General features: G+C 35.9%; 1 protein-coding gene across 4 annotated transcripts; it reads left to right on the forward strand.

Annotated features, from left to right (window-relative positions):
* The first annotated feature begins 1,143 nt into the window (after positions 1-1,143).
* LOC121427184 (p53 apoptosis effector related to PMP-22-like) lies at positions 1,144-15,356 on the forward strand. Of its 4 annotated transcripts, none has more exons than XM_041623451.1 (4): positions 1,144-1,535; positions 7,708-8,109; positions 9,469-9,612; positions 10,335-15,356. In XM_041623451.1, the coding sequence occupies exons 2-4, from the start codon at positions 7,866-7,868 to the stop codon at positions 10,556-10,558; spliced, it is 612 nt and encodes a 203-aa protein (XP_041479385.1). In that variant the 5' UTR covers positions 1,144-1,535; positions 7,708-7,865; the 3' UTR covers positions 10,559-15,356. The 4 variants fall into 4 exon arrangements, with proteins under 4 accessions (XP_041479385.1, XP_041479386.1, XP_041479387.1 ...); XM_041623452.1 differs by having other exon boundaries at positions 1,144-1,501; XM_041623453.1 differs by having other exon boundaries at positions 1,144-1,501; positions 7,846-8,109.
* The last annotated feature ends 215 nt before the right edge of the window (positions 15,357-15,571 follow it).

Consider the following 15,571-nt stretch of genomic DNA (forward strand, 5'->3'; position numbering starts at 1 on the left):
AAAATTGCAAATATTGTGATGAATTGGGAATTTCATCTTTTAAGAATAATAGCACAGGTATATTATACACCATACATACTTAGACCATGAAGACTTGAGCATTCAATTGCTGAGAAAATGGAATTATGAATAATTGATCTTGTGACTAAAAAATCACATGTGGACGTTGAGATGGGTACCCCCGGGATATCCAATTTTAATAGTTTACGAAAGTAAAACCATAACGGTTTTCGTTGTAAAATGATGATAATTATACGGTATTTTACGATTCCAAACATCATCAAAATATAGTTTAACATTTTTCTTTTAAATCTTAGATACTGAAACTTACTATTTGACAAATTCTATGCATAAATTAGAGATAGAATTTATCAAAATGTTGATAGGGGTCTGAAAACGACAAATACGAGTCCATTTATGGATGGCCTGACGTGGTAGAATCTTTATCAAATAAATTATTTTACTATTTCAAAATGAATTGTTTTGTGGAGTATTTAATACCAACAGTTTTTGTAAATTCTTTGTATTACAATGATCATAGAATGCATTATCCAACTCGTTTTTTGATGTAATTTCAACATCTTTGATTGATTACGTAAGATTATAATCTTCTCGTTTCTAGCAAGGAGCTTTAGAAGCTCCTTGTTTCTAGGCACTTTTGCATGTCATAGTCTACCCACGTGATGCCACTACGTCATTAAGAAAGAAGTTGTGACCGGTTCGGAGGTGTCATAAATATTTAGTGAGGTTGTTGTACCCGATCTTGGTAAAGAGGGCTTCGTGAAACGGTTAGCGGACAAGTAGCTCACTATCTCCGATTAGTCAAGAAGTTAGACTTATGACGGTGTTGAGAAACGGGCCCCAGAGTTATTATCAGCATCAGCCAGGGCAGGCCCTCTGCGACCGAACATTGAAAAAATTAACCGCGCCCACCTCAAAGTCTGTGTCCAGACGTTGACTATAATCTAATTTCACCTTAGAATTAAAATAAAGTTGACAATACACTTTTACTCAATTATTCATACTCTAGAACTAATCAAATTTAATCATCTTGTATTTGATTTAAGTTATCAATGGCGCAATATTTATTTAGAAAAAAATATTTTGAATTTTTGACTTGACAAAAGGTTAAATATGCTTCCGTATATATTTTTTTCGTCTCTAAATGACATCTGACATTGAAATATCATCACGATTACTCATTCTTTCATTTGTACATGTGACGCTAGGCTAGGATCAAGAGTACAAGTTTAATAAATCCCAAATATTGCTGCTAGAATGGGAATGAAAGTTGATGCTGGACATCATCAGTCGTGCAATATATCACTTTTATCAAGTTTTGAATTTGATTAACGACGTTAACTAACGTATTGCCCGAGTGAGAGCTGAGGTGAGCCAGCACATCGCCTCCTTCGGCCAGAGCAGCGCGATTGATTGCTGCTGTTTCCCCCGTTCACATCAATCCTGGACTGGAGTTCCGGTACCGGAGTCCTGTGACCCTGTACGTGACTGTTGAATGTTCTGTGTTTGAGTGTGTGAGTATCATCAAAAAGTTAGTCTGAACAGTTTTTGTTTTTGCAGTTTTGGTCGATAATAATGATAAATTACAATACAAAAATGTATGATTAAATTTAAGAATCTCTAGTCTCTATATCAGACTATAGAGACTCTACATCATGATGTTACACATGACATGTATGAATGATGGTGGGCCCCAAGTCTGCGCACCTAACAATTTGAGTTAAAAGATTTTACATGAATTTCTTTTTATTTCACAACATATTTTGGTTAATAGTGTTCCTTACATTATTAAGAGTAAGTGTACCAAATTTCTCGTTAAAAGAAAGAAAATATAAGATTTTCTTGAAAAAACCTCGGGCAGATTTTCAGTTTGAAAAAACATGTCTGCGCACTCATTCACTTTGCACACGATTCGGGGATTTTGATGACAAAGGCTGCATTTTGAGGCCGTCACATGAAATGCCCTGAATTCATTATTTTTCCACCATTTTGAGTCGGATTTTTTAATGAATACCTGCGCTGCCTATGTATTGCATGTGTAAAGTTCGTGCCCGTTGCGTATCTTCTTCGAATCGCGCAGATACGCGGGTGCGCAAACTTGGAAGACCGCGCAGACATGGGGGAACTGACCATACATGAATTTAGGTTTATCAATTAGAACCGCAATGCATCATGGGACGGAAAAGGGGGCTGTTCATGTACGTGCAGTCGCCGCTGGCTAACGTCAGCTTACAATGGACGACACCATACTGCCAGATTTGGCCCGCGCCCTCACCGCCACCGGCTTGCCTAACGCTCGAACGCCGTTCATCCATACACAAATTCCCCATGATTACCGTTGATAAAAACCTCTGTCAAATCTTTCGTTTTTTATGAATTAGCGATGGATGTTTTTCCGTTAATCAAATATCCTTTATTATACCCATATTTTTGTAATATAACAGTCACACTTTTATTTTAATCACAATTTCTGTCCAAACGCGGGTCAGTTTTTGTTAACCCACGTTGTTTGTGCATGCCCACGTATAGCGTTATGCGTAGTGAAAGGAATGATGTTGGGTCGAACAACAGAATTGTTATTATTTGTTGGGTATTACCTCGTTTTTTTTTCTTCCAAAAAATCAGGGAGCTAAAAAATATGAGAGCTAGAACCTGAAGATATGGGAGAGGGCGCAGCCCCATGCACTTGCAGATAACGCTGTAACCGATTTTTATTCCAATTCCCGATCCGATCCGATTTCCCCCTTTTTTCTACATTTTTCCGAACTCCGATTTTTGACCAGTGGGGAAAAAATCGGATCGGAAAAACCAAAACATAACAAGACAACAACAAAAAAACACGTGGCGACATGTTTGCCGTCGAAATGCGCTGGTGATTTGTTTTGATCTCAGACAAAAGCGGTGGAAGGAAAAGAAGATAAAGGGGAAGAAAATTATGATTTGTTTTTATCTCCGATATTAGCGGAAAGGCAGGTGGAGAAGAAGATTATGATTTGTTTTGATCTCCGACATAATCGGGGAAGAACAAAACGATGATGATGATTTGTTTTATTCTCCGACAAAAATGGAGGAAGAAAAACAACGAAAAGACGATATGTTTTGATCTTAAGCAGAGGCAAATAAGATTTAGTTGAACACGCTGACATGCGCGGTAATATTTACGACTATCTGACTATACGTCCTCTAAGAGTTTACGATTACCTCCGCTATCACTACGATGTTGTAGAGAAGGTGAAAATCATCTCTAACAACTTTGGATAATAGTGCGTCTTTTTCGGGAGGTCATGCGACCTTTAAGAGTTTACGATTACCTCCGCCATCACTACGATGTTGTAGAGAAGGTGAATATCATGGTAAACAACTCTGGATAATAATGCGTCTTTTTCGGGAGGTCATGCGACCTTTAAGAGTTTACGATTACCTCCGCCATCACTACGATGTTGTAGAGAAGGTGAATATCATGGTAAACAACTTTGGATAATAATGCGTCTTTTTCGGGAGGTCATGCGACCTCTAAGAGTTTACGATTACCTCCGCCATCACTACGATATTGTAGAGAAGGTGAATATCATCGTAAACAACTTTGGATAATAGTGCGTCTTTTTTGGTAAGTAATGCGGCCTCTAAAAGTTCACGACGGACTCCGCCATCACCACGATGTTGTAGAGAAGAGGCCTATCGTTGATCGGCGGTAGTGTCGCGCGCTGGAACATCATTATCTTATTTTCCTTCCTCCGATTATGTCGGAGATCAAAACAACTCATCATCTTCTTCCTCCGCTTTTGTCGGAGATCAAAACAAATACTGCCATCAGTGTAGCGTGCCGCATTTGTCCACGCGCCGGCCACATACAAATTTTAATGTATTTTTTTGTTTTTGAATATCTTCCGATCCGATATCCGAACCGATTCCGATTTTAGGAGCAAAACTTCCGAACCGAACTCCGATCCCGTAATGGCTCTAACTTACAACATTACTTGCAGATCCAAATCGATTTTCATAGGGGACACTTAGAGAGCCCCTATTTCTTCAAAGTTATTTTTACAGGTAAAAAAAAGTCAAAGAAGTCATGCCACCGACAGCTGCCTCATTAAAGGGGGGGGGGGGCTGTCAATTATTTTGAACATTTTTTTTCATTTTGTCCTCCATAGAGGGGGGGGGGTCAATTAATTTTATATACATTTTTATGTGGGGGGGGGGGTCTGCTACTGAGCATGTTTTTAAAAGGGCATAATATAACAAATTGTATGATTTAACACAATAAAATATATCATGGAGGTTAATACTAAATTAACACATAATTAATAATAACTGTTTTAATTGAAAATGAAAATAATAAAGGCATCCATAGATCTTATATTATAAACATCTCATGAATACAGGCCTATACCTGTTGAACAGGCATAAAGTATAAATGTTTTTAGCTACATAGCTGAATATATATATACAGTGTGTATATAGCTTCGATCCCACAACCAAATGATGTTTGCATAAACTAGCTGTTATATCAGTAACGAGCGAAAAAAATTGATGGTTAATTGACGATTGGCGTATCAGGCAAAATTTATATGGTTATAACTTATAAGTATAGTTGTGAGCAAGCGACATGAGCATAATTTTGACATTTTTGTTACAAAAGTCCAATTAAACAATTTTGCATGATTCTCTTTCCTTTTCCTCTTTTTTTTCTTCTTCATGAAAAATTTGGGGGCAAGCTAGGCCACCCATAAAGCACCACTCTTTGTTATGCCACTGTCTGAAATTGGATTTAAACTTTGAGAATTTGAATTTCTTATCTATATAAGTAATCTAAAGGGATGAGACAAAAATTTGCAGATTATTTATTTCAAAGTATTTTTACCTAACTCCCCAATTCTGCTTTAGTTGCACTGCACGTTGCCCAACGGCCACCCACCAAAGGGCCAGCCAGACTCGCCCTGTGCGCAAGTGACCGCGTTTGCGTAAGTTCACCCGAAGCCATCACTAAATTCTGACCATAGACATCACCTAATTAATCACTCTCTGACAATATTTTAAAGTATCTTTTATTACAGTTGATCCTTTGGGCCGTTAAACGATAACATTTCCAATGTAATCATGACAAATAATTTTAATGAAATAGTGCATTGTAGAAAAAAACAAATTTATAAGAATGAAATCCGCCAGATATCTCATCAAACATACAGCGTAGCATTTGGGACTGGTGAGCGGTACGGCTCACTTGGAGTTTTCGCCCCGACGAATTTGGTGAAAACGTTACCATTGCGCCTTGCGAATGTTTAATCTGCGGCTTTCAATCAGAGACTTGAATGTCTCATTTTGCATTATCAAAAATGTATCATAAACTTTGTTTGATTTGTTTACACGTCTTTGCATATCCATCGTGATTATTAGGAAAATCCACAATGTATATTTTTTAGAAATAAAATTCTGGTTTTAAGGGTCATTTCAGAGACATAAAACTAACCCTATTTTGAAGTATTGGGTTTAAATTTCACATAAAACTGACTTATCTATGTTTATACTTTCGTATATGAATATTCATATATCTTGTAGAATCTTAGTTTTTAATTTGTCAATGTTTCAGTCATGGATAATGACTGAGTGTAAAAAATCAGAAAATGCGAATTTTATCGGCAACCAACAAGTAAGACGGCGGAACACATAAAGTTGACGCTATGCATGTACGTGTGTTAGCTAGACCTGTGCACTACGGACTGTCTGCAGTGCGCGTGCGCAGATCTAGCTTGATTGTTGTCCCCTTCTCGATCCCATTACGCTTTGCGGTTCTGATTAGCGATGGATATTAACCTTATAATAGTAGAAGTTGATTTCTTTTTAAATTATTGAATGGCAAGGGACAGGTCCAGGGCAGGCTTTGAGCTTGCCTTCTTTCTTGACTTGACTCTCTTCTTCTGTATGCAATTTGTGTGTGTTTTTTAGTGACTTTATATTGTCTTTCATGTTTAACCTACACTTTTGTTTTGAAGTTTCAACAGGTCTTGCTTTACATGAAAAGATGTAGTGAATGTGTGGTAGTGGTAGTGGTGGCAGTCCAGTGGAACAACTGCGAAAAACAAAGACTGAAGTCAAGGCAAAAACAGTCTCTAGTTGGGCCTAGACTTTCTTTAGCTACATGTAGGCCACTAGGGCTAATTTATGCTCTTTATTTAGTTGGACCGAATAATTCAGTCTTTGTTTTGTCAGGTTTTTCAAGAAACGACTGAAGACTGAATATTCAATTGATCTGGTGTATTTAATGGCTGCTTGACCTGGGCAATATTATAAAACATTTCAACCACTCTTTTCATCCACTATCCTACATGGTCTGTGCTCGGTTTTTTCAGCTGTTTATTTTCTAACAAACATGTCAAAAATAAGATAGACCTATATTAATTTATGATAAATAATTTATTGATATTTACTATGGCATGAGTCTAGTAGCTGGCAATCTTAGATATCTTTCATTTAAAGCCTCTTTTTTTTTCTTTAAAGCCCATACAGCATGCGGCACCTATCAATGTGGTGAAAACAGGAATTATCAATAAATATTTTGAATAGACATTAAAATAAGAGTATTTTAAAATTGATTTTATACTCTTTGTGTACTGTGGAGTGAGTGTGTATTCTTTGTTACATCTGTTATTTGATTCCTTGTGACAATTTTCATTTGTTGAATATCTAGAAGTGCCCTCTCAGTAATGCCCAAAAATGTGTTTCTTTGATTGATCTGGTAATCAATAAAAATTTAAATTTCATGTATGTAGCCCCTATGGATAATTGACATTTTTTTTATTTAATAAGATATATTTCACAAATATCCCTAAATCCATGGTAGAGGAATACAAGCAATATAGCCCTATGAAGCTGCTTGCTATTGTTTACCTCGTACTATCTAATACATGTATCCAAGAACTCCAGGGGGCCATTTCATAAAGCTGTTCGTAAGTTAAGAGCGAATTTAAGAACGACTGGTGATCCTTTCTTACGCGCTAAACCATCGCCTATGTTGTAAACCATTTACCAAAAGAAAGGATCACCAGTCGTTCTTAAAGTCGTTCTTACCTTACGAACAGCTTTATGAAACACCCACCAGGACGATTAACCCTACATTTGGCTGGAAAAAAGGCTATAAAAATCAGAAAATTTAGGTATAATTACCTTTTAACTCTACAAATAATGGTTTAAAAGTGCTAATTATAGGAAAAACAAATTGCCTTCCCCTCAAAACATATGAATAGACACCAAAACCAGAGACAAAGACCACCAAATAAAGAAGTTGTGGCCAAAACTGTGATTTGGTGGCCATTTGGATTTTGGCCCGGAACACTTTTTTTTCGGATCCGAGACAAAAAATATTGTCATTTCATGTTGAGATAAGGTAAAAGGAACACAAAAAAATGTTCCCACAGTAAAACAAAAAATTACCCATTTATATCCAATTCCTAGTAAAATAAGAGAAATATATTCCATTGTAATTTGCATATTTTCATTCATTTTTAATGTTTAGGCCTTACACTACACTATAGTAGGCCCTAGTGTAAATAGTAGTTTGTCAAGCTTTGTCCTTTATTTTGGCTTTGAAACAGATCTTGATTCATTTTCACTTGCACCCTTCTCTATCATTTCATTTCATTTTCTTCTTTTTATCTCTTCATTCACTGACGTCTCACTTCATTCTATTAGTCGAGAGAGTGCCATTTGCCGATCATCTTCACATGAACCATACAATAATCATCACCATTATATCCAAAAACTATTAAATAATCGTGTGACCTATCCCTCTTGCTCGCTTGGACCTGGGACACACGCCATTCACCATAGGCGACTACAGAGAACTCAACATGATGGAAACGGAGACCACGGTAACCACGCGGGTCTTCAGGCCGTTCAAGATCACCGCGCTCGTCCTGTGCGTCATCGCCGCGGTAGGGAGCGTGGCGTCTATCGCGAACAAAGCCTGGGTGGTGTCTGCGAGTTACGAGCAGGGACTGTGGCAGGAGTGTTATAACGGCTCCAGGACCATTACTCCGGGGCAAACTCTTCCCACCAACCAACCCATGATGTGTTATTCAGCAATGCCTTCAGGTTAGTGATCAGGATCCTGTTTTTATATTAAAGGTCAAGTTCACCCTAGAAAACTGAATTTGAATAAATAGAGAAAAATCAAACTAGCATAATGCTGAAAATTTCATCAAAATCGGATGTAAAATAAGAAAGTTGTGACATTTTAAATTTTTGCTCATTATTCACAAATCAGTGATATGCACAGCTTGGTGAGTCAGTCAATGATGTCCATCACTCACTATTTCTTTTTTTTTATTGTTTGAATTTCATTTTTTATAGATTTGACAATAAGTACCAACTGACAGAACCATAAAGTATTAAACAATGCTAATTCCACATGTTCAGGGAGGAACCAATTGCTGTATCACTTGACAATGTGGAGAAAATTATAATATTTCATATTTGATACAATAGATTACAAAAGAAATAGTGAGTGGATGATGTCATCAGTCTCCTCATTTGCATACTGAACAGGATGTGCATAGAACTGTTTTGGGAAATTAAGCAAAACTTTAAAATGTCATAATTTTCTTATTTTATATCCGATTGTGATTAAATCTTTAGTGTTATGTTTGTTGGATTTTCTCATTTTATTCGAATTAACTTTTTGTTTGGGTGGACTTGTCATTTAAATGGTAAATAGGTAAATATTGGTAAATAAAATAAAATAAAATTGGTAAATAGTAACAAATGCACAATTTCTATAACAGGTAAAACCAGGTAAAAACTGTTGTAACTTTGCCATCATGGCAACTACCATGGAAACCTTGATTATGATTGGCTGCTGAGCCCTGTTGCCATGGTACATGTACTTATGGTAGTTGCCATAATGGCAATCTTACAACAGTTGCAAGTCTTTTATGAAATGGGCTCCAGATTTAAGGATTTCAGTAGCTTTTAAATTTTATTCATCGCATATTTGTTGTTATAATAAGTTTTATGAAACTTGCCCCCAGACAGGCTTTCTTTTTCTTTCTTTGGCGTCATCTCTTCTTCTTCCTCCATTTTCTTTGTATTTTCATTTCTTCTTCTTTGTCGTATTGAAGTAAAGATTCAAATTCAATTTAAAAACATTAAAAATAGAGAAAATATGAATGTTTACTGTGCAAGTAAAATATGCCTGCTGGTAATGCAGCGTAATGACTGCAGATAACCATGGATACTGCTCATAGATATGCATGAATGGGACTACGCTCAGATATATGGCACTAGTTTTATCTACAAACAATTCAGCTGTGTTCACTGTTCAGTTATTGTTCAAATGTCTGGCCATCCCTTGAATAATAGTATGAATTCAGGGTTTATTTAGCTTTAATAAGCATTGTGATTTAATAAAATTAAAGAAGAATGTTTTTCTCTCCCTCCAAATCTCTCACTCAGCATGGTTGACGTCGGCTAGAGCTTTTGCCCTAGTAGCTCTAGTCATCCTTGTCATTGCCATCCTAACTGCCATCATCTCATTTATCAAGGGTCAGCAGTTCTCAAGACTCTTTGTCGTTGCTGGAGTTTTGGTACTATTGGCTGGTAAGTTTTTTCCCCCAAATCCCCAAATCATCCAGAATGAATGATAAATTTTTGGCCCAATACATGTATCTTTTGATGCAGAGCTCAATAAACACACACATGGAAAAAGAATATCTTTACATTCACTCTCCTGCCCCTGGGGATCCTTTCATGAAACAAATAGTCAGAATTTGTTGGTGGAAATCAATGACAAGATACCTTGTGAAACACTCTGCGGTTCTGCTGCATCAGTGTCAGTTTTAAGGATTGAGAGTAATAATAAACTGAAATCTGAAATGATTAATTTAGCATCAAGATGGAATCTGCTGTACTTTCTTTTCAATTTGTATCTGGATTATGCATGAACTTTCAAAGGAAAAAAATGCAGCAAATGTGTTGAATTTCTATATTTTTTTAGAGCAAAGCCACTTTTCTATTACATGTACACCACACATAGATATTTTTTTAAGAGCACATGTATGTCCAAGGTCTGTGAAAAGGAAACCAAAGCCAATCAAGTGGTCTTCAATGGACACAGCTTTAGATGACCTTGGATTGATTTAAACCCTGCTTGTTGCCAATTTGAAGAATAATATCTGATGAAATTAGCTTGAGTAATTAATTTTGCTGAATGGGATAATTACATGTAAACACCTTGTACATGTAATCTCACATATTATGCTGAAGTGTTGATTTAATTGCTCATTTAATTGAGACTTGTTCAATTCTTTATCTTTTAATAGCCATGTGCCAGCTAATTCCTCTCATCATCTTCCCAACCAAGTTCATCGCGGAGGATGTAATCTTTGGTCGGACAAACTTCGACCTCCACTGGGGGTGGGGCCTGGGCCTTGGTGTCTTTTTCATTGAGGTCGCAGCAGGCATTGTCTTTATCGTCGCTCCCGACACGCAGGAGATACACTATAGCGAGAAGACAGTTTATACGAATGGAGGTACCATGGAATGATGATGCCGGTGAAGCATGAGGTAATTGATGAACTGAATTTTTTAAGATCAGTCAACTTCGTTGGACAAACGTCCATCATTCTACCCACCCTTAAACACATTTCAAGGCATCTGTCAGCTCTGCATGAAGGTTTCATTATGCAGACACTCTGCTATTGGTTCTCCTTTTTAGAAAATTATTATAAATTAGGATGGAGGTTTGATGTCCAATAAGCAGATAAAATTAAAGATACTCTTTTCTCCAGGGTTTTCTCAACACACATGCATCAAATAGGAGAGAAAAATCATGAAGGATTTTACTTTGTAGTATTGTTTGAAGGTACTTTCAAATTGTTTAGAGATATTGATTGCAAACTGCAAAGTTCTTGAGATTGCTGTCTTGGTCTGGACAAACAACCCATTCAGCCCATCCAAACAACATCTTGGGTATGATAATAATAATGATAGGCATTTGTATAGCGCCATATATCTAGAAGTATTCTATTCCGAGGCGCATTGTTATTATCATTATTACCCTGGCTTTAGCTCGAGCTGCCTTTCAGCGCTCATGCATTCAAGGAATTAATCCTGCCGGGTACCCATTCACCTCACCTGGGTCGAGTGCTGGTCGAGTATACTGGTACATCCAATTCATTTTCGTACAAAAATGAATCATGAATAATAAATTGTATGCAGAAACTGACAAGAAACGTCAAGTGATTGCATGCCATTGTGCATCATACTCCGCAGTTTGACCCAGGAAGCTAGATAGAGGTCAACTTGGAGTGTATGTGATGCATGTTTGAATCACAAGCAGGCCCCTATAGTGACATGACATCAATATATTTTGTTCAATCATCAATCTACATGTAGTATGTATGGTATCTTCAAATCTATTTTCAGTGATCGTGATTGTTTAGAATGGCATTTCAAAACAAATCTAAGTGTTTTTGTGTTTGCTCTCTACAAGTCATATCTTTTTATGACTAATAAAAATGAGAGGACACTACAGATGTCTAAGAATTGTGATTAAAATCCCTTTTGCGTTTAATGAGCAATCATGATTGCGTAGAATCAGGTTTTTAAAATGCACCTTTACAATGTTTCGTGTTCATTTTCATGACCGACAGAAAATGTTAGGAATTGAGGGTGAGTTATTCAGATCCAAGGGTGTGATATTGTTTTCTTTGAATTCTTTTGTTATCAGTCATTGATAAGAAAGCATCACCTTCGCACCAGCAGCTACTCATTCTAAAAGTATGCCACGATATCTGAAACTTGACAATTTGTAAACACACATGCTGTGTACTGTTAACATTTATACATGTAGTTCACTGACCATTCTTTCTATTTCGATGTGTTGATGAAGAGCTTGGAACGATAAAAACCAAGAACATGTACCATACAATACATGAACCTGCCAACTGGATCTGGAAAAAAAAATGCATGAAGGAGAAAGAATGGAAGAGTTCATTTTAATCTAGCCAAGCCCTTTATTATTTTGCGAAGAAACTGGTCTGTTTTTAATGACAATGCAACTTAAAGTGCATTCATATCCAATCTGCGGAGTGCTCAAGGCGTTAATTGTCATTGTTAACCCGGCTGTAGCTGGCAACCTTCCAGACGCACCTGTCAGGCACATCAAAGGATGCACAGTAACTCAGGAATCTGGATATTATTTTGAAATTCATATTCTCAAAATATATTTTGAGGTTACTACATGTAGGCATTTGTTTACAAGCATCAGATTTTAATGCATTTCTCAGCATTCCGCTCGACTTATTTGTCTCTACTTACTCAGAAAAATTTTTTTTTTGGCGGAGTAAACTTCCCCTTTAAGAATGCACCCGTGTAAGTTCTCCAAGTAAGTTAATGAACACTGAGATATGTGTCTCTATGGAATGATTTGTAGCAAGGACAAAGTCAGTCATAATAGAAGACATATCACAAAGGTCAAGTATGTCTTGTTTATGTACACATGCTAGTCTTATTCATAAGCTTTATGTGATATTCCTTTACCTGTCAATCCATTATAGTCTTAATTATTCAAAGCCTTATTGTGGCTTTCCAAAAGATGATATCTACTGTAACAGTCAAATAACTTTAAATTGTTTTTATAGGTCTTAATCATGTCCATGGTGACTGACACCCAATCAACTTTTTTTTCCTAATTACTTTCTTATTATAATTCTAAAGTTAAAACCAATTTTTGGTACATGTAGATGCATGTTTACATAATTGGAGAAGTTCACAAAAGTTGAAAACTAAACAGTACACCCACACATACTAAATACATGTAGTGCAGATACAGATCATTTTAATCATGATGTCAACTGAAGGGGTGGTCTTTGTTTATGAAACAATTCATCTGTGAGAATCTAAACTTTAGGCCTACATGTTCACCTGTAACTCACTGGAATACCGATAGTTCAAGGATTTGCTTTCATTCCCTTCAAAGCATTCATTAATTTTTAGTATTTGTGGAATTATTAGTACACTTGTGTTTAGGAATTTTGGGAGTGATGACATTTGCATGGCATGTGGGCAGTTCATGTTTTAGGGGCACTATATATTTGTGCTTAAACACCATGAAGACAAATACTTAAAAAAAAATGGATTTCATCTGATACATAGGTAAATTTGAAAATATTTGACAGATGAATTCTTCATGTTTTATGTCAGACAGTACTTTTGTATATCTTCTACATTTTTCAAGTATGTATAATTTCTTCCAAATTCCTTTTTGATAAAATTACTCTGGAGAGTCATTTTTCAATATTGTCACGTCGATGCAAGAATGCCTTTAAAAGCATAACATTTTTGCGCACTGTATGGGTGCAGAAACACCCTTATGCTATGCTGCTACTAAGGGCATTTTTGCACACATACCATGCGCGAATGTGTGGTATGAAGGGTGTTCTTGCACCGACACACCATTACAATATTTTGTGTGTGTTTTTTTTTCCTTAAAATTGATTCTTTATCCCTTATTCCTGTGTACATATCACTTTCCCATGTACTGTTATACCCCTCGAATATTTGCGAGAGTCTTAAAGCAGATATTATTTTTAAACTTTTCCCTTTATTTTACTTCTTCAAATTGTGTGACCAATTTTGACGGCAAAATTGAATTCTGCAATAAGGACTTATCTGTAGATTTTTTGTAAATATTTGCAAAGTTGACATCTTCCTGCAATGCGATTTGCTTTTAAGTCTTATTTATTATTCACAAATCCAGTGTTAAACACAGTGTACAACACAGTGTACATGTACTTTGTATTGTACATAATTTTGCTGTATTCAATATGTAATGGCTTTTTCCCTTTACAAGTATTCATTTTTAGAATCACTGAAATAAAACTTTCATGAATATGTAGTTGTCATTGAAAATGTACTTATAGCTGTAGTTGTAGATATTTTAAGGGGAAAAAATCAAGTACTAATTTACAGTAGCTTTGTATTCAGAAAGGTATGGTCCCAATATTAAATGCTACTGTACAAAATGTGTTAAAGTTTTCAAATTGTAAATGTACTTATTTGTGATATTTTAGTGGGCAAGGGGAGTATGCAAAAGCTTCATTTGTAGCATTTTGACTATGGTAACTTTTACACTCCCCCATTTGGTCAAAATGTGGACAAGACTTGCATGCATGTACATGTACATTTATTTGTGTTTTGCATACTTTTTTGTCCTTTTTGTAGCAATGACAAAATTGTTGATTCTTTAATAATCCTTGCAAGTTGCAACAATGTGCCTTTAATGTAATCACTATGTATCACATCGGGTTCATGACTAATTTTCTGTTATTCACTCATTCACATTCAAAGCGAAGTCTGTTTAACTGATTCAGTTGATGTGTGCATATAGCCATTGTCAGTCACAATATTTTTTATGAAAGTTAAACTTATTAACTTTTGTTGCTCCTAATATTGAATAGAAATTTCAGACTTTGAATTGTCGTTGGTTGAAAATATTGGTAATGATCAGACAAGCTTTATCCATCAGCAATATGGGACACAAAAATTATTAAAGCAAACGGCAAGGAGCGGGGATTGTGCATATTTGTGTATAATCTTCACTGACAAAGTTTTAGTCATAAGCTAGAAATACCTGTATCTGATTGGCTAACAGCCAATATGTCAGTGAATATCACTGACGAGGTACTGTGAAACACTCCCTGATACCTCGGTCACATCTGCTCTAATAAAACGGCTGTTTCAACTCCCTGTACATCCGCCGTAGAGCAAATGTGACCAGGGTATTAGTCCCCTTGTAACTATAGTGTTTCATGTACAATCAAACATACTGTATATGTGGATGATGAAATTCGTTTCAGGGTAATTATGTATTCTTTTTATAGTATTAATCAAAGTGTAATGTTCAAAGTACTGTAATATATATGAATCTTTGTTGTATTCAAAATAATGATATATCATTATTCACATCTTTTTTCTGGTATATTGTTACAAGCAATATATGCCTGCCCTGTCAACATTGAGAAGTTTTGTATTTGAGATTGTCGTTGGCCGCTTAGAAAACTGATCTGAAGAAAGAAATAAAACTCTCAAAGAGTTATCAGATTTTCAGTTGGTTCGGCTGTACGATATACTATTCATGAATATGTCCCTTTTGCACAGAATATCAATTTGAATATTTAGTTTTATCCCCCTTTTATGTTTTCATTTCTCCCTGCATGTAAAAATGCTATCTGGCTTTTTAAGTAAAAATGGGGAAAATATGACAGTTCTGTGTCTTTTTGAATAATCACTTATGTGTATGTATTATACAAGTTTTGGCTGAAGTAATATAGTCAATTGAAGGAAAAAAAATGGTTGAATATTGGAATAATACATGTGGTATATTCGAGGTGAATGTTTTACGATTCTTGCCTCACTTTATATAAACCAAAATGATATTTTTAGACATGATTATGGGACACAGATCCCCTTTGCATATCAATTTGAAAGGAAATATTTGTGTAAAAATCAGGAAGATATTGATATGTGACATGCTTTAGTTGGAGTAAATTGATAA

The sequence above is a fragment of the Lytechinus variegatus genome, chromosome 14 (genome assembly GCF_018143015.1).
Source record: "Lytechinus variegatus isolate NC3 chromosome 14, Lvar_3.0, whole genome shotgun sequence".
Taxonomy (NCBI): domain Eukaryota; kingdom Metazoa; phylum Echinodermata; class Echinoidea; order Temnopleuroida; family Toxopneustidae; genus Lytechinus; species Lytechinus variegatus.

Excerpts from the sequence above, each read along its gene's own strand:
- LOC121427184 (XM_041623451.1), top strand. The coding sequence starts at position 7,866 with ATGATGGAAACGGAGACCACGGTAACCACGCGGGTCTTCAGGCCGTTC. Across the intron at positions 8,110-9,468 it reads TTATTCAGCAATGCCTTCAG|CATGGTTGACGTCGGCTAGA; the intron begins GTTAGTGATCAG and ends TCTCTCACTCAG. Across the intron at positions 9,613-10,334 it reads AGTTTTGGTACTATTGGCTG|CCATGTGCCAGCTAATTCCT; the intron begins GTAAGTTTTTTC and ends ATCTTTTAATAG.